At 32.6% G+C, this 19,948-nt stretch overlaps 2 protein-coding genes across 3 annotated transcripts; one reads left to right on the forward strand and one right to left on the reverse strand.

The window, feature by feature from the left end:
• The first annotated feature begins 3,671 nt into the window (after positions 1-3,671).
• Positions 3,672-12,471, forward strand: LOC145102739 (protein NUCLEAR FUSION DEFECTIVE 4-like). Of its 2 annotated transcripts, none has more exons than XM_079040207.1 (3): positions 3,672-4,124; positions 10,210-11,084; positions 11,698-12,471. In XM_079040207.1, exons 1-3 carry the CDS (start codon positions 3,801-3,803, stop codon positions 12,161-12,163), a joined length of 1,665 nt encoding a protein of 554 aa, XP_078896333.1. In that variant the 5' UTR covers positions 3,672-3,800; the 3' UTR covers positions 12,164-12,471. The 2 variants fall into 2 exon arrangements, with proteins under 2 accessions (XP_078896333.1, XP_078896332.1); XM_079040206.1 differs by lacking the exon at positions 3,672-4,124 and adding an exon at positions 8,578-9,169.
• A 1,426-nt stretch (positions 12,472-13,897) lies between these two features.
• On the reverse strand, positions 13,898-14,914 carry LOC145102740 (uncharacterized). Its single transcript, XM_079040208.1, has one exon. The coding sequence runs from the start codon at positions 14,866-14,868 to the stop codon at positions 14,230-14,232; it is 639 nt and encodes a 212-aa protein (XP_078896334.1). The 5' UTR covers positions 14,869-14,914; the 3' UTR covers positions 13,898-14,229.
• Between the last annotated feature and the right edge of the window lie 5,034 nt (positions 14,915-19,948).

Raw genomic sequence — 19,948 nt, forward strand, 5'->3', positions numbered from 1 at the left:
TATAAAAAAACCCTGATCAAGAAAGATAACAATGTCCAAAGAATAAACGTAAGTTGACTATTCTGCCAAACTGGTACAATTTGCGCTATAAAACAACGCAAAAATGGGTGTGATCATTAATCCATCAACAAATAAGATATTTGCGGTTTCTTCATTCTTTAAAACGGGACCAAAAAGCGATTTGCATGAACATAATAATTTGGCCAATGCATGTACAATCACACTGGAATTGAAGGCTCTATAACCATGAATGTTTGAATCCGTAGGGAGCATAACAATTACGCAAAGTTGTAGCACATATATGATAACGAATCAAACAACCAATAAGCCTTTTGTTTGGACATTCAACCTCATAAATCTTTGCATCTTTATGTCCTTGTTAGAGCTGACAAAAAAATCAAACTAAATAATTAGTAGGTTTAGTTGAGATTGTTAACTTGATTAATTAAACGGATTAATCTGTCTAATCCCTTTAATTAAATGAGATGGATTACAACTAAAAATGGTTGAAAATCCCAACCAAATTTTAACCAACAAACCCGTTTAAATACTCTAAATTCTTTTATTTGAAATTTATTAATTAAGTATTAGTATTTAATTAATATATTAATTAGTTTATACACAATCAAATAAAAAATTTAACAACTTTAGAAAAATAATATACTTGAGGCGACGTATTACTCCCTTAGATAGTAACCCTAAGATTGTGTTCACGAATTCTTTTAAAAAGGGGAAGTCAAGTGAAATGAAAATACTAACATTTATTATTTTTTTAATAGAAGTAAGTGGAAAGAACTCTAAGAAGACAGAAAAAAAAAAAAAAAAAAAAGAAAAAAAAAAAAAAAAAATTATTGAAAATCTTCCTAACTTTCCTAACGTAAGCTAATACGAATATAAGGCTTTGCCATTTACCGATTTACCCTTCAACCTAACATAAAAAGATTGCGAAGCCTCTATAATCATGCTTTTCTTCAATGCGGCTCATTTATGTTCTCTATCATCAAACAACTTTAATCATATCTTTCCATTAATTTCCCTCCCTTTTTTCTCTTCTTATTTTCTTTCCTTTATTAAACCCATGAACACAATGTAATCACTAATCGTCTTAAGCCTTTTACCCTTCTCCTTCTCTTTCCATTTCACCTCCAAACAACTATATCCCTAATCTTTAATCTCCATTCTTCACATAATCGCATCAGTAACTTAGTCAAATATTGAACCCTGTCAATCCTCCCGTATAGTCTTGAACCCCTCAATACTCATTAAGTCTCAATCTTGAAAACACTAGCAATCTAGTAATTTTGAAATTATTAAACTTTTCCATTTATAATTGACCAACTGGCAGTATACTATCATGAATTTGCTGGGTTCATATCAAAGGTTTTTTAATGGAATTTTGGAACTTCAGACCGATACAACTTTCAGAAATATACTTTCATGACTAAGCCATGAACTTTTAGAACCCATACCAATTTGTAGTAGCAGTGTATTTTCATGAATAAACAATGTACTTTCTTGTACAACTTTCTATACTATTTACTTTTTATATTTCCATATCTTATGTAGTTATGTATTTTTATGTTTATTTCAGAACTTTGATAATTTTTCAACTAAGGTTATAATGTTTTTTTAACACTCGGTTTGCGTTTGTGCTGTCGGTATATTATTTTCATATATGAACAAGTCTTTGAGTTTTTAAATTTTATTTTATGTAGTTTTATTTGAAAAATATTGGAGTTTTTGAGTTTTTTTATTCTTTTTTTTTTTTTTTTTACTTTTTGTAAATTTAAATGATTAACTCTGGTTCAATTTGTTATTTTTTAGCTATGGAAAACATAAAAATCAATTCGGTTTCAACTTATTTATTAATTAAATAGTTGTAATATGTTTGAATTTTTTTTACTTGTTTACTAAAACATGTTAAACTGGTTTGAGATTTTTAACCATATTGAAATACTAGGTGTAAGACCCGTATATTATACGAGTTAATTTAAAAAAAAAGATTAAACATTAAAATGTAAGTTTGTAAATATTTTTTAATATAAAACTTTAAAATAAGAAAGGAAAAAATATATTCATTACAATTTAAATTCATATATATTATATTTAATACTTTATATATATATATATATATATATATATATATATATATATATAAGTATATGAATTTAATTTTAAAATTTGAAACAAATCGGAAATTGACAAGTAAATAATATTTATTTCAAAAATACTACAAAATGACAAGTGTTAAAACTCATTAGAGATTGACAAGTGGCAAAATAATTTTCATTTATTAGAGAGGATGACCAACCATGTGTTATTATGCATCGCATATATAGGGGGTGTTTGGATAGAGAAAAAATAGGTTGTTTATTGCTTATTGCTTAATATCACCGTAATAAGTAAATTTAAATGTTTGGATAGGAGTCTTTAAAAATCAGCTTATTGCGGTAGGAATAAACAAAATAAGCTGATTTTAATAAGTAAGTGGAGGAATGTTTATCGCTTATTAGTTATTTTACTCATATAAGTTGTTTTGTTTGTCAAACACTTAAAATATTTATTGTTTATTGCTTATTGCTTATTCCCACCGCAATAAGCTACTCTAAACACATTTTAAAAAAATGTTTATTCTCACCGCAATAAGTAAATAAGCAATAACCTAAAAATTATTTATCCAAACACCCCATAGAATTTTTCTTTTATGAATTATTGGCTCTTTTTTATTTTGTTTGGTTACTTTTTTTTAACTTTAAAATTTTAATATGTGGAAATGTATCGGGAGATAAAAATAAGATTGATAGGAAAAGGTATAGGAAAAATCGGACAATAATATAAAAAGGGCCCATTTCATATATTCCGTCAGGTCACTTCATATGGTTTTAAAAAATCCCACAAAAACACACATTTTTCATTGTTATTTCTTTTTACCAAAAAAAAAAGCCATGACAACGACCACCATTATATGGTTTTTAATTTGATTTTTTTCTGAAAATACGTATTGACATAAATAATCTAAACTAAAACTTTAACATCATTTTTATAAATAGTTTTAGCAGATATATGCTTTTAAGAAATACATAAAACTTATTAGGGTAGTGGTATTGTGGCTCTATCAACTATATATCTTTTATTTATTTTTGAAGTGTTTTCACAATATTTTTTTTACATAATATTGTGTGAATTTTAAAAAATTTCAAACTTTTAACAAGATTTTTTTATACACTATTTTAAATTTTCACTAGTGTTTAAATCGGCTACACAATGAATTAGTTTTCCCAAGTTATTAAAATTAGTTTTAATCCTCTAAAACTTTAATAAATACATAAAATAATTTTATAAATAAATATAGTGTTACCTAATTATCTTTCATTTCATCTTAACTAAATACTTGCCAACTGCAAAAAATACAAAACTATATATATTATTTTATTAAATATTTTTATAACTATTTTATAAAACAAACTTGTTAATAATAAACTTTTTTATAGTTAACGTGCTGACAAATATTCTTATCTTAATTATTATTATTATTTTTTATGTTTTCTACATTTTAAATGATTAAATTTCATCAAAGCAATATAATAATAATAAAGTATTATCTTTATTAGTTAGAAATCTAGAGAATAATAATAAATTAATTTGCCTATTTTTTGTCCAAATTCCAAACCACAGACCTTCCTACCATGAATCTTTTGAGTTTTGATAGCTATTTCTTCACAGATCGAAGTCGACAATTTCATCACCCTTGTACTAATTAGGCCCTTACCCACCCACTAAATCCAACCTTTATACACACTATGCCGGCCCTGAAAGAAGGAAGCCGGCCGCCGTGGGTGGGTCTTGCCGCCGCTGTTTGGGTTCAGGTCGCCTCCGGCAACTCCTACGCTTTCCCTCTTTACTCCCCTTCTTTGAAATCTGTACTGGGTCTTTCTCAGCAACAGCTTACGGTTCTCGGTGTTGCTAATGATTTTGGGGAAAATTTTGGTATCATTGCGGGCATTGCTTCTAACAGATACCAAGCGTGGGTTGTTCTTTTGATCGGTGTTCTTGCTTGTTTTTTTGGTTATGGTGTCATTTGGCTTGCTGTTACTGAAACTGTTCATAACTTGCCTTATTGGTTTGTAAGTATTTTCTTTTTTCTTTAGAGTACTTCGTTCACATTCATATTTGCTCATAATTTTAACTTGAATAGTGATTTAGTTTGTTTTTGTTTTGACGTTTAGTCTCTGTTAATATGAAACCACTTATTAATTTTCTTTTTTCTTTTTGTTTCACGTTTAGTCTCTCTTAATATGAAACGACTATATTATTCTTATCAATTTCTTTTGTTATTTATTTTTATCTATAATAACTGATATCAAGATTGTCAGGAGGACAGGGAACTTAGATTGTTTTTAGGTTTGCAAGATCTGAATCGGATTCTAAAATCCCATAAAATAAAATATAATTTTAATTTAGAATTTTAAAAATGAAAAATATTTCAAAAATTCAAATTTTCATTCAAAAGTTATAAAAACTTCAAAATATTAGTTGTAAGTCACAATACAAAATGAAGGTAATGATAAAAGACATAAGTAGTAATAAAAATTTCATTTAATATATATATATATATATATATATATATATATATATATATATATATATACTTACGATCCTAACCCAAATACGATCCTAGTCGTTTTTCATATATAGGATCGTAGGATCGTACGATCCTATGATCATGATCGTGATTTTGACAACCATGATTGATATTATTTTTTTTTCTATTTATTTATTGTTTAGTTATTTTTATTGAAAAAAAAAACTCACTTCCCACCACCCCTTACCGTCTACCCTTACCCCACCCACCTATTTAATTCTTAACCCGTCTCTTTTTTTCTATGATAACCAAAAAAGAAATGTCGCCATAACAACAACCGGTGGATAAGGTTGTAGAACTCGTTATTCAGTACCTGTTCGACCGACTGCCGAATAGTGAGTATTCGGATTCGGTAATTCATGTAGAAATATTTTTAGAAAAGTTATATATGTCAAAATCATAAGTTAAAATCATAAGTTGATTGAAATATATAACAAAATTAGATACATATAAATACATAAAATCTGAAAAAGATACACTAGTCTCACTTTGTCAATAATTACTGAAAATTTAAGATATATATATATATATATATATATATATATATATATATATATATATATATATTATAATAACATGTGTGTGTTAAATAATAAATAATTAAGTATATTATAAATATTAATCACCAATTTGGCCGACTTTTACAACACTGCTTGCTTCAGTATGGGGCCAATCGGGTAGTACCCAGATTCTGTAACTCGCATCGGTAAGGGGCCGAGTAAGGAGTACTCAACCGAGTAATCGGTCAATTCGGCGAGTTTTACAACACTGTCGGTGGACCACCAGATAAACATTGTCGGTAACCCACTTAAGATTTTTCGGTGACCCCTAACTATTTATTGTTTCTCACGTCTAACCACCACTGAATCCATCCCACCCTTTCCTCCTTAAAGATTTGGCGACCCCCCAAAAATTGATCAACCTAGAACATAAAATCAAACCTAAATAAACTGATTTTCACAGTCAGTGATGATCTATGCCAAAGGCTTCCGATCCCATTGCTTTTCGCTATCTTTGATATCGCATCCCTACCAAGGGTGGTTCCACTATGGTGCCCATAGTGGCACCGACAACACCTGTTTTTGGGACGTAGTGTAAATTTTTTTGAATTTTTTGTTTTTTCTACTATTGTGTCACTACGTACAAAAAACGTCATCGACAACACCTACTACGAAGTCATGCGTCCACCCTGTCCACCACATTTTTGTAATTACAACGTTGTATAAGTGGTTGGGTTCCCAATAGTGGCCCCAATCCCACCGATGATTAATCTGACACCCATCTTATTCCATAATTGCATCAGACCTTGATAAGATCAAGCGGGTGATTTGAACATCGGCTGCGATTGATGTTATTCCTTCTTCAACAAATCCTTTTTTATCCTATTATCACCTTGAAAATCAAACCTCAAAGATCAAACCTTAAACCTACAAATCAAACCTAACTAAACCTTAAACCTGCTAATCAGAACCCACAAGTTGTAGGAGAAGAAAGAAGACGCCTATGGTAGTTGTGCCGACAGAAGAAGATGTCGGATCTGTGAGCCATAGAAGAAGATTCAGATGATCCTACTCCACTATAAAAGTAACCGATGATCTGACGACGGGCTCGTGTAATTCACAACGATGTTGCTGAAAAATGTTGTTAAAGTGAATGGGTAATCCATTCCACTGAAGATGTTGATGTAAAGAAGAATGGAGGTATGGGAGATACACTAAAAAAGAGATGATGGTGGTCTGGTGGCCGCATTTTGATTTTATGGGTGCATTTTGATTTTATGGGGAGGGGTGGGTAGGGGGTGATAGGTTTAATTGTTTAAAATTTAATAATAAATGTGAAAAAAGGGTTTGATTTTTTTTTTTATAAATACAAAATAAAGCAGGAAGGTAACATAGTCATTTTATGTGGCACAAATGATGACTTTTGCATATTTAAACCAATAATGGATGAAGCGTGCCAATTTAAAACAAACGAGAGACAATTCGAATTATTTTTTGAAAATAAAGACCGAACATTTTTTGACATCTGCACGAGAGACAATTAATGCAATTTACTCTTTTATTTAACTACATCTTTGAAAGACAATGTTTTTACCTACCTACCCATCTTGATCGATTTTTCTATAGATTTTTTAAAACTATGATTCTTGACCTTAAAAATAGTATGTTGATGCATCTTGATGTCTCCTTGTATCTATAATTCAAAATTCTAGATTGTCTTGCAATTCTTGGGCCTTACGACGAAGCTTTCAATATATTTGTATCTTCTTTCTTGGAACATGATTTTATAGTTAAACTAAAATTACATATGTTGTTCAAAATTTTCTCTATTAAACCCCAACATATACATAGACATATTAGATAGGTAGAGTCATGTCTAGATGAAGCACTTAATCCACACAACTATACATCATTGTTTTGTTTTTATTTAACATGGACAAAATGTCTTGCTAGTTTAAGCAAAAAAAAAAAAAAAAAAAAAAAAAAAAAAAAAAAAAAAAAAAAACTTTGTTTTATGTATTAAGACACTAACCTTTACATATTTTACTTTTTCCCCTCCCAATTCCACTTGAATTAAGATTGACAAATATTGTAGTTTTTTTTCTAGAATATATCGGTAAAATGGTAATTTACTCTCATTCATATATTTTATATATTTGGTAAAAAAAACATTATGTATATAATGATATTTTATCCAATCAGATATCATTACCCATTCAATCACTTACCGATACATGACTTGATGAGAAAAAAAACATGTAACTTGTTCTGATACCATGGTACCATGTTATTTATACTGTGGAGTCTTAGATTTTCTCTCCATTACACAATATGAATATACATATAAATCTTTTATTTATTTTCGAAGTGTTTTCAACAATATATATATATATATATATATATATATATATATATATATATATATATGCATACTAAGTGTGAGACCCATGTATTATATGGGCTTATTTAAAAGAAAAATTAAATATAAAATTCTAAACATTTAAGAAGTTTGAATTTATAAGAAAAGTGAAAAAAATATTGAATTATAAAAATTAAAGTGTTTTTTTTATCTTTTAAAAACAAATAATTTATATAAGTAGATAAAAGAAATTAATAAAACTTTAACTTGGTAATTTTGAAATTAAAAGAAAAGTTCATTAATGAAATTGATATGCATTTATTAGTACATTTAATATAATGTGAAATTTAATAAAATAAAAAAATCATAAATGACATGTGGAATAAAAATTAATTTAAAATTACCACAAAATTACATATAGCAAAATAAATGAAAATATGACATGTGACAAAAAGATCTTTATTTATTAGAATATATATTCAAAGTATTGCCGATTGCGTGAAATTTAAAAAAAAATAAAATTAGTGACTTTTAACAAGAATTTTTTATACATTATTTTAAATAGTCACTAGGTGTTTAAATTGATTACATATAGTATTACCTAAACTAACATAATTTTTTATATATTATTTTATATAGTAACTGGCAAATACAAATATTATAATTTACTCCTAAACTAACATTTAATTTCACTTATATCCATCATGAGACTTGAACTCTCAACCTCAAGGAGGAATACAGCTGGGTTAGAATTACCTAATTATCTTTTATTTTAATTCAATGCTTGCAAACTGCAAACAATATAAAAATATTTACATTATTTTATTAACTATTTTTACCTATTTTATAAAACAAATTTGTTCTTTAGTCATTTTTTATAGTTACGTATTGACGAAATATTCTTTATCTTATTATTATTATTATTATTATTATTTATTTTTTACATATTAAATGATTAAATTTCACAAAGTAATATAATAATAATAAACTATTATATTAATTAGTTAAAATTTTACATAATAATAATAAATTAATCTGCCTTTTTTGTCCACATTCCATACCACAGACCTTCCTACCATGAATCTTTTGAGTCTCGATAGCTACTTGTTACAGATCGAACGATGGTCGACAATTTGATCTCGACTTGTACTAATTAGGCCCTTACCCACCCACTAAATCCAACCTTTCTGTCTGTCGTTTTTCTTCTCAATTCTCTTCATACCTGATTATGGTATAGTTCATGTACACCTACTACCCTAATCGATTCTCTCTCCCACTTCCTTGTCACTAATTTAGCAAACATATAGTATCTGAATCAAACGGTGTTCGCGGAGTGTATACAGTATGCCGGCCCTAAAAGCAGGAAGCCGGCCGCCGTGGGTGGGTCTTGCCGCCGCTGTTTGGGTTCAGATCGCCTCCGGCAACGCCTACGCTTTCCCTCTTTACTCCCTCTCTTTGAAATCTGTACTGGGTCTTTCTCAGCAACAGCTTACAATTCTCGGTGTTGCTAATGATTTTGGGGAAAATGTTGGTATACTTCCGGGCATTGCTTCTAACAAATACCCACCGTGGGTTGTTCTTTTGATCGGTGTTCTTGCTTCTTTCTTTGGTTATGGTGTCATTTGGCTTGCTGTTAGTGAAACTGTTCACAACGTGCCTTACTGGGTTGTAAGTATTTTACTTTTTTTTCTTTACTTTCATCTTTGAAAGACTCTGTTCTTACCTACCTACTCATCTTGATCGATTTGTCTTCTTGACCTTAAAAAATGGTATTTTTATGCATCTTGATGCTTTGCAATTCTTGTGGTCTATTATGTTCATAGATTTCTGGTATATTTGTGTCTTCTTTCTTGGGTAGATGTATAATGTGAAAAAGGGAACATAATTTTCGTGAAGCACTCCCAAACACCCCCTAAAATTAGATATGTTGGGTCCTAAATTAGTAAATTTTCTGAAGGAAATAGCCTTGATTTTAGAATTCAACATATACAGATACGATTAGATAGGTAGAGTTGTTTCTATCTGACGTGGGTCACTAAGTTAAGCACTTTATTCGGACAACTCTAGATCACTGTTTTTTTACTTAACCTGGACAAAATGTCTTAATGGGTTAAGCCAAAAAACCTTGCTTGATTTATCAAGACACTGAGGGTGCGTTTGGCTGTGAAAAAATTTCCAGATTTCCATAAAAATTTTCAAATGAAAATGAAAATTTTGAAAATGCGTTTGGTTGATTCAATTTTCAAAGAAATTCCAAGAAAATGAAAATTTTCTTTTTTCCAAATTGTATGTAAATTAGAAAAGTGATTTTTATAGTTTTCCAAAGTTTTCTAGATTTCTAAAATGGAAAATGAAAATCCACCGGATTGAGCCAAACTCAATTTTCGAGGAAAATGAAAACAATTTTCCACAACCAGACGCACCCTAACCCTTTACCCAGTTTCTTTTTTGTCCTCCCATGTTAAAATAGATAAATATTGTAGTTTCTTTTTCTAGAATCTAACTGTAAAACAGTCATCTAGTCTCATTCAGTTTATTCCATCCAAAAAAGAAAGACATTATGTATGCAACAACACTTTATCAAAACATACATCATTATCCATTCAACCACTTCACCTATACATGACTTAATGGAAAAAAAAACATTCAACTTGCTCTGATACCATATTAGTCAGATATATGGAGTCTAATAACTGTTCAATATGCAGTTGTGGATCGCACTTGCTGTTGCCACCAACAGCAGTGCATGGTTAGGGACAGCTGTCCTTGTCACCAACATGAGAAACTTCCCTCTAAGCAGAGGCACAGTTGCAGGCATTCTCAAAGGCTACGTAGGCCTAAGTGCTGCAGTTGTCACAGAAGTTTACACCATGGTGCTAAAAGGATCCGCATCATCGCTACTACTCTTCCTTACACTCGGTATCCCTTTCATCTGTTTATCCCTAATGTATTACATTCGCGCGTGTACGCCCTCCGAAGCAGATCCATCAGAAAACGCGCATTTTCTCTTCACCCAATTAGCAAGTGTTGTACTTGCAGTCTTTCTTCTCACAACCACGATACTAAAAGACGTTGTGCATCTAAGTAACACAATTTCCTACACTTTTATTGGAATAATGGTGGTGCTTTTACTAGCACCTCTTGCAATTCCAATTAAAATGACTTTGTTTCCTAACAAGAAGCTTACTCGGCCTGGTAGTTCTTCGGTTTTGAATGATCCGTTGTTGACATTGACACCATCGAATTCTGATATGAATCTTGAGAAGATTAATGAGGGTGAAGATATTTCTGAGGTGGATGCGCTTCTTGCTGTGGGTGAAGGGGCTGTGAAAATTAAGAAGAAGAGAAGGCCGAGAAGAGGGGAGGATTTTACGTTTCGTGAGGCGATTGTGAAGGCGGATTTTTGGCTTTTGTGGTTGGTTTATTTTTTTGGTGTTGGCTCTGGTGTTACTGTTCTTAATAATTTGGCTCAGATTGGTGTTTCCCTTGGGTTTAATGATACGACTACACTTTTGAGTTTATTTAGTTTCTGCAATTTTCTCGGCAGGCTTGGAGGTGGCGTTGTTTCAGAATATTTTGTAAGGTAAAATCTTTTATCCAAAAAGATAAGACTCCTTTTTGCATATTAATTGTCGGATATATATATATATATATATATATATATATATATATATATATATATATATATATAAAAGCAGATGAGACTGTGTTTAGCTGATGTTGGACATCGACATTAACGATGAAAAGCAGAAATTTGTTGTGCTTTAAGAATAGAGTTGGCAATGGGTTGGGTTGGATTGGTTCGGGTTGATATCAGTTTTTTCCAACCCAACAAAATAATCAGGTTGAGTTATGTTAACCCAACCTGATCCGTTAGATAAACAGGTTAATTCGAAGGTTAACATGTTTACTTTTTATCCAACTTGGATAAACAGGATAACCTGGGTTATCCCGTTTAAATTTTAAACTTTACTTAAAAACAAGTTTCGACTTGGTTAAATAAGTTATAAAACCAAATAATTATTCAAAGTTTCAAAACATGACTACTAATTAAATGTTAAATTAAAAAAATATCTATTATTAAACGAGTTGTCCGATTGATTTCACGTCAAAAATTAACAGCTTTCTTCAGATTACTCTGCTAAATTAAACGAGTTGAAAATCTCAATCCAACTTGCTAATATTTTTTTTTTCAGGTGGAAGACGATTCCACGAACATTTTTGATGATGATAACACAAGTCATAATGGTGATAACATATCTTCTATACGCATCCGCTCTAAAAGGAACACTTTATATTGCAACAGCCTTACTTGGAATCTGCTATGGTACTCAATTTGGTGTTATGATTCCCACATCATCTGAGCTTTTTGGGTTAAAAAACTTCGGTTTAATCTTCAACTTCATGGGGCTAGGAAACCCAATTGGTGCTCTTTTATTCTCAGGAATGCTTGCAGGTTATGTTTTTGACACAGAAGAAGCTAAACAAGGTGGGTCCACCTGCATGGGTCCCAATTGTTTCAGGCTCACGTTTCTTGTTCTTGCTGGTGTTTGTTGTATAAGTACAATTTTGAGCTTGATTTTAACCATCAGAATTCGACCCGTTTACCAAATGCTTTATGCGGGTGGGTCGTTTCGTTTGCCTCAAAGTGCTGGACATTGAAGATTAGGGTTTAATCTGAGTTGACTTTATGTTTGCGCATGGTGATTGTGAAAGTTACAGGTTAACCTAATCTGAGTTTAATATGTAATGGTGGTGTATAATTGAACAATTATGTTTATTTTGTAGTAGTGATGACATATAGTCATGTAGCATGAGCCCAATTTTAAACTGGGTAAGTGGTATGGTTGTGTTTAATTTGTGGGGGGTTTTTGAAGTTTGATTGTACCCTGTGCATCAGGGATTGTAATTTGATGTGCAGTTGTGCATACGGATGCTATATATATATAATATGGTTATTTTGTGTTGAATCATGAGATTTTTAATTAGGAATTGATGTGTAGCAGCCAAACTTCCATGGCTGAAAGTTAAAAGGACCCCATGACTAATAAGTATGTCTACCTCTTGCCCTTGGACCGGTGGAATTTTTAATCATAGATTTTAAAGCATGGGTTGACTTGACTAAAATGTACCATCTCATTAAAGTGTATGAGTAACTAAATATATCATTTATGCATCATGGTTTGTTATTTTATTAAATGGTAAACATACAATCCTTATATTACTTCTAAATTTATTTATTTATTTGTCTTCAATAAGACTTGAATTCTTAACATTTGGCTGATGGATATATTTTCACCAACATCTGATACCGTTGGACTATAAGCTTTTTGGTTGGTATTCTGATTAAAATGTTGTGCTGAGCTATTTACAAAATCGACAAACTTTGGAACCAAACAACCGTTACAATTTTTTTTTCACAAAATGACCACCAACTCTGCGGAAAACTCCTTGCAAGTTCACGAAATTGATTTTAAAGTGGTCCCCACTATCATATTTTGTGAAAGGCGCCTCATGAGTTTCTTGAATAGGTAAACCTCTCGAGCTTCTCGAATAATTAGCAACATGGCGGACTTTTTGAATAGTGCACAAACTTAGCAAACTTCTACAAGATTAGCAGTGCATTAATCTCCAACCAGTCAGAAGGTTCGTTTCAATCCTTTCATTAAGTGAGTCCTCAAACCCGATCAGTCCTAAGACTCATTTCAGTCCTTTCAGCTAAGGCAATAAAGAACCTAACGAAGCAACATCAAGGTCTTCTTTGCTTGCTCACTTGAATGGGTTCCTTAAGTTTAGAAACAAGAGCAAGATGCCACATATTGAGTTCTTAGTAACGAATACATGTGATGTTTGGGTGACAATCACATGGAATATGGGAAATGGTTTCAATTCGGTATATACCTTTTATATTAGTGTACTTCTCCGAATAATTAGCGAATTAAGTGGTTATTTTGCGATAGTAATTAAAACTATGTGTTTTGGGTTCCAATTTATGTCATTTTAGTGAATAACACTAAAATATATCAGTTTTAGAGTCTATAACCGGTTTTAAGGCTGACTTGACAGTTACAGTCATTTGTTGCCATTGCCCTCAACTTCATGTAATATTGATTAGGATTTCTTTTTGATTCTTCGATTGTTTGGACAAGGTCCTTCTCTCATAGGATTGCCTACTGATGGAAAACCGAAAACCAATTATATAAATGTGTACATCATAATAAAAGATACCGACTTTATAGAGCTCGGAGATTCAATAAAAGAGAAATTAAATATCCTCCTACTTTTTTTCCTAATTATCTTTCTACCCATTTGAAATGATGACAAGTGTCAAAAAAATATAATTAATTTTATCAAAATATAGCACATGTCATCATTTCATATGGATAGAAAGATATATAGGAAAAAAAATATAGGATGATATTTAATTTCTCTGGATTAAAACATTAGAACAATTTTATTACATAAAATATAACCCTTTATCAATCCCAAGAATACCCCCTAAAGGTTTAGCATGCTAAACTTTACTAAAAGTAAATTACGACTTTCACCAGAGAAAAACAATTCAGAGCTGTACTTTTTCTTTCAAAGCAAGGTTCACACTTGACAGTGGTGGAAGAACATTAAAAAAATAGCATCCATCTCACCATTAACTCTTCTAATAATTTATTTTAAAAAAAATAAAGAAAAGAAAGAGGGTAATTGGGGAAGAAGATGATTGCTATTAGATCTCAAGTAGGTTTCAAATTCTGAAACATGGTGTCCCATCTAATCTCCTGAACACCACCCCCACTCCCAGACCAGTAACCACCATCATCTTCTTCATCATACTTCTCATGATCATCACCATCGTAACCATCAATTTTTCCTTCATCATACCGGAGATCATAAACCAAAGGACTCGCAAAGTTGTTGATTCTAGCACTATCGGACTTATGGTAGCTATTAGTGAGCAAAAGAGTAGGAGGAGTAGCTTGTTTGAAGGTCACCGATCTCTTGTTTCTTCTCAACATCGTACCTTTCCAACCATAACTTTTACTAACGAGCACCAGAGCTGACTCATCCCGGCGAATCCATGTCTGGATGTAGCTAGCCAAGGTCCTTTTGGTCTTTTTCATGGCGATGATGAGCTTTGAAATTGGGTGTGTGTGTGACCCACGTGAACCTTTTTGTTTTCTAGCAAGTTTCAGTATTTCTAACCTGTGTTTGGCTATGGAGATCCCCATGCTTTGAAGGAATTCATGGTTGAAGTAAGTTATGTCGCCTTCTTCAAGCTCGTTTCGAGAGAAAGCCATCCCATATTCGTAAATAAGTGAAGGTTCAAGCCCGGATTTTGATAGCCAAGAAAACCAGTCAATGGGTTGATGCATTTTTGTCACTGGAATGAACGTGTGTGATGATTTGAATGGAAGATGAAGTTATTTATATGAAGAATGAAGTAGAGGGGTAATAAGGAAGGGGCAAATATGACATTTTTGTAGTATTGTGATGGTTTTAAGAGGGAGTAAAAGGACAATACGAAGAGGGTTTGTGGGGTATAGCACTATAGCCAAAGTGAAGGGGTGTAAAGTGTATGTGTGTGTGAAGTGAAGGGGAAGAAATCTTGATGGGGCAATTGGCATCAATCACGGTACCATGGGTCACGGGACATACCCACCACCACTACCCTACGTTTTGTTTGGATCCTTTCGGCAACAATTTCATTCCATTAGTTGACTATATATTTTACACATAATAGAAGACTAACCGTTGAGTTATAAAGCTATTGCATATACAATCCATGTAGAACAATTTCTTACTTTCCACCACAGAACAACCAAATTTCCAAACCCAAAAACCTTGGGAGGAAAAAGAAGAAACATGTTTAGTTATTCTTGTTAGATATGGAGACTTATCATCAAGATTGAAATTTAAAGTCCCACAAGACCTCGAGCGTGGACGAGCCTATTTCTTTTTCTTTTTGTTTTTAGTCGGGCTTTGCCTTTTAGATGTTTGGGTCAAATTTTCTTATTTATATACTTATGAACGACCGTATCTTAAATATTGTAGCATAAAAAGTGTGTGTGGAATAAAATATCTCTCTCTCTCTCTCTCTCTCTCTAGTTCGACAGTGGATGTAACATATCGCAAGATAGTGTGAATCACTTAGATCCCTGTGTTTTGTGTGTTTTGATTTTGTTTTTTTTTTGTTTTCTCATATTCTTCAGACCTATTTCCGTTCATCGTTTGTTCTTTACCTAACAACTGGTATCAGAGAGCTATGACTGAAAACAGGAAGGTGAAAATCGATAAATTTGAAGGTCATGATTTTGGATTCTGGAAGATGCAAAGTGAGGATTACTTTTATCAGAAGAAATTACACTTACTGTTATGTTAGCTTAACAGAAATCTAAGAAGATGGATCTGGCACAATGGAACTTTCTGGACTGATAGGTCCTTGGCGTTGTCAGATTATCACCGGCAAAGAATGTCACGTACAACATCGTCAATGAGAATACCACATTTAGATTGATAAAGACGTTGTCCACCATGTATCAAAAGCCATCCGTAACAAACAAGGTTTTCTTGATCAGACGATTGCTAAACACAGATGAAGGAAAGAGCGTTTGTGACAGACCACGTTAATGAGTTCAACTTGAAAATATCCAGTTAGGATCTGTTGAAATTAAATTGAAGATGAAGTCCAGACATTATTATTATTATCTTCGTTGCCCGAAAGCTAATATGGAACTGTTACTGCAATCAGTAGTTTTTCAGGAACTACCAAACTCACATTCGAAAACATCAGAGATCTGATTCTTGGTGAAGATGTTCGGAGAAGGAATACACCAGTTTAATCAATATGGAAGAGAGGGGCAGAAGACAAAACAAAAGTGGACATGGAAGAAAAGGATCAATGTCAAGGAAGAGATGACAATCAAGAAGCAGAAAATAAGTTGTCTGCTGGAACTGTAATGAAATAGGACATTTCAGAAATAAATGTCCTAAACCTCATGCAAATAATGGCAAGAAGTAGATGAATATGACTAAAGACTACCATGATGCACTGATTTGTTGTATAGAGAATCCAATCGAGTCTAGGTGATGGATTCAGGAGCATCGTTTCATGCTTGCCATAACAAAGAAACCGTGAGAAATTTCAGACCTTACAATGGTACTGTTCGTCTGGCAGACGATAAAATTTCAAAGATCACTGGTAATAGAGATGTAGCCTTAGAAACTTCAATAGGTACTACCTGGATTTTGAAGGATGTGAAATACATTCCTGACCTAAATAAAATGTTGATCTCACTGTGACAGTTGGATGAAAAGGGGCATGATGTAAAGTTTGGAAAAGGTAAATGGAAGGTAATTAAAGGAACTTGGTCATTACTCAAGGAAAGAAGAATGGAACTTTATATATGGTGGAGTTGACCTCAGGAGAAGAAAATGCAACTATTGGAGATGGGAAGTCCTCTACTTTATGACATCGAAGACTTGGCCATATGAGTGAGAAGGAAATGAAGATGCTTGTTTCAAAGGGTAGAATCCCACAGTTGAAGAATATGACAGTCTACTTCTGTGACCACGCGTACTAGGTAAATAGAAAAAGAGTTACTTTCGTGAAGATGGGCCAACCACCAAAATTTGAGAAGCTTGAGCTGATACATTCTAATGTCTTTAGTCCCACATCAGTTTCATCAATATAAGCTTCCTGGTATTACGTTACCTTTATAGATGATGTTACAAGAAAGGTATGGGTTTAATTTCTGAAAAATAAATCTAGCGTTTTGTGTACTTTTAAAAGGTTCAAAGCTGTTGTGGAGAATGAGATGAATCTATAGATAAAATGTATTAAGTCGTATAATGGGGGTGAATACATCAGCAAGGAGTTTACCGATGTGACAACCCGAAATTTCCATTCTGTACAAACTATATCACTTCAATAGAAGTTATAGCAGTCACAGTTAATTTTCATACTTTTTCGCGTAAGTTTGAGTAATTCAGGGTTTACACTTCAGGAGATATCAGGAGAGTGGATGCACTAGGGTTTAGTGCAACACTGTTATTCCAACACTCTGTTATATGAGAAATCATTTCAGGAATAAAAATATTTTCTGCCAAAAATATCTCAGGACTATAAATAGAATTCTGAACCAAATTCATTCATTATTCGCATTTCCAACTAGAGAAAAGCCATTTTCTCTCTCACGGATCTTCGGGTTTTTATACCAAAATGTGAGTAACTCTTTCTAGTAGTGTTAGAAATATTATTATGTGTTTATAACATGATTTAGATGGCTAAATCACTAGATTTAGGAGTTTACTCCCCAAGGTGTTCTTGGGCGGTAAACTCCCGAAACAATGCCTATACCTTCCCTTATGATATGATACTACCTTGGACTTGTATAGAAGTGTATTAGGGACAAGAAAACATCAAAGAATCACCCAAGTTTAGGTGTTCACGGCCCAAGATGATCTTGGACCGTGAACTCCAAAATCATGGACAAAAGGGTGCTTTTAAGGCACCTAAAGCCTTGGACATTTACTAGGAATTGTTCCCACTTAAATGAAGGACCAAAACACATCAAAAACACCCCTCAAAGTGAGTTCACGGCCCTATTAAGGTTCTTGGGCCGTGAACATCAAAGAAGGGCACCAAAGTGTGCCTAATGCCTTCATATGCTTTAGGTAAAAGTCTAGAACCTATCCTACATATGCAAGAGACTTGAAAGCATCAAAAACACCTTTCCTTAAGAGTTTACGGCCGCAAAATCTAAAGGAAATGGCCTTAGGGCCGTAAACTCCTCAAAGGAGTGTTTCTATGCCTTAAACCCTTCTAAGGATTTAACCACCAAGTTAGAACAATTCTAGGAATCATTTAGAACTTCAAAACATAAAATACCACCAAGTTTGGGAGTTTACGGCCGTAAACTCAAGAGTTTACAACCGTAAACTCCATGTGTGAGGATATATGGAGAGTAAACTCATATATGGGGTCCTTTGGAACCCTAAACCTAAGTACCTTGTCCCACAATAGCTTAGATGCAATCCTTAGGGCTTAAAACACTTATATAAAGTGTTTATTATGTTCTAGGATGTCTTAACATTATCAATTAGTAATTTAAGACTAATTGAGTGCATATATGTGTGATTATATGTTCATTAGGATCGTAGTGTGTGTACAAGTCCTCACTTGACACCTAACAATCCTACGCCGTCCAGTTCATCCAAACCACCATCTACAGGTGAGTTCATACCCCTAATCAATGTTTTAAATGATTTTAAATGCTTTAACGGGGGGAATACAAGTAGAAAACAACATGTTATTAAATCATCTATATGTATTTTATAACTGTGTTTTCATTCAACAGATTTCACATACTACAAAATGTGATGCATGAAATGGTTTTCTATCTTTAAAATTCTTTGTTATCAAATGTATTACTTTTGAAATGTTTATCAAAATGACATCAAGTCACTTTTATATTTGTTCAAAACCCTTAGATGTCTTACAAAACCATTTTACATTCTTGAACTAAACTATGCATATACACTTATAATCTTATATATGTATTGATGTTATAGTTTACATCTTTCATTTAGTTTCCCACACCCTTGAGTGGTAAGAGTGTATAAACCTACTTGAACAACCCATTTACCTTTCAGTAAATTATCATAGGGATAATTTGAAGATATCAAACATTATTCCTATTACAAGGAATCACAAGAGTCAGTTCATTCATGAGTCCACACCAGTACATTACCTGATACATGAGTACATATACATATGCTTACTTGATACATGAACATGTTTACATATACTTACCTGATACATGAACACACTTACATGAATACCATACATGAACACTGTTACATAGGTGCATTATCCTGTATTCACTTACCTGGATACTTGTACTTAGAACTACGAGGATGATTTATTAGTACTTTCTGTGTAAATTATCTTTCCTATCCCGGTTCAATGGGATATCTCGGCGGGACTAACCATTCCGAACCCCGCTGATTAGCACCAGTGGTCGATGACCATCTACGGAGGTCTAAGGTTACTATTTATATTAGGTAGATCGATATCGGGGCTAACCCCTCCACCCACCTGCTGCTGCTACAGAGGACAAGTGGACAATCTTCGGATGTTCATTAGGTTATACCTTTCGCTTATTGCGATGTTGTGTTACTCCTAGTACCCAATGATAACACTTACATTAATACTTTTTCTGGACAATCTCCGGATGTTCATTAGGTTATACCTTTCGCTTATTGCGATGTTGTGTTACTCCTAGTACCCAGTGATAACACTTACATTAATACTTTTTCTGGACAATCTTCGGATGTTCATTAGGTTATACCTTTCGCTTATTGCGATGTTGTGTTACTCCTAGTACCCAGTGATAACACTTACATTAATACTTTTTCTGGACAATCTTCGGATGTTCATTAGGTTATCTATTT

This window comes from Lactuca serriola, chromosome 4 (assembly GCF_051521515.1).
Source record: "Lactuca serriola cultivar US96UC23 chromosome 4, Lser_US96UC23_V15, whole genome shotgun sequence".
NCBI classification, from domain to species: domain Eukaryota; kingdom Viridiplantae; phylum Streptophyta; class Magnoliopsida; order Asterales; family Asteraceae; genus Lactuca; species Lactuca serriola.

Bases quoted from the DNA above. Each gene is read 5' to 3' on its own strand.
- LOC145102739 (XM_079040207.1), top strand. From the start codon at position 3,801: ATGCCGGCCCTGAAAGAAGGAAGCCGGCCGCCGTGGGTGGGTCTTGCC. The intron at 4,125-10,209 runs GTAAGTATTTTC...TTCAATATGCAG, and splicing joins ATAACTTGCCTTATTGGTTT to TTGTGGATCGCACTTGCTGT. The intron at 11,085-11,697 runs GTAAAATCTTTT...TTTTTTTTTCAG, and splicing joins GTTTCAGAATATTTTGTAAG to GTGGAAGACGATTCCACGAA.
- LOC145102740 (XM_079040208.1), bottom strand. From the start codon at position 14,868: ATGCATCAACCCATTGACTGGTTTTCTTGGCTATCAAAATCCGGGCTT.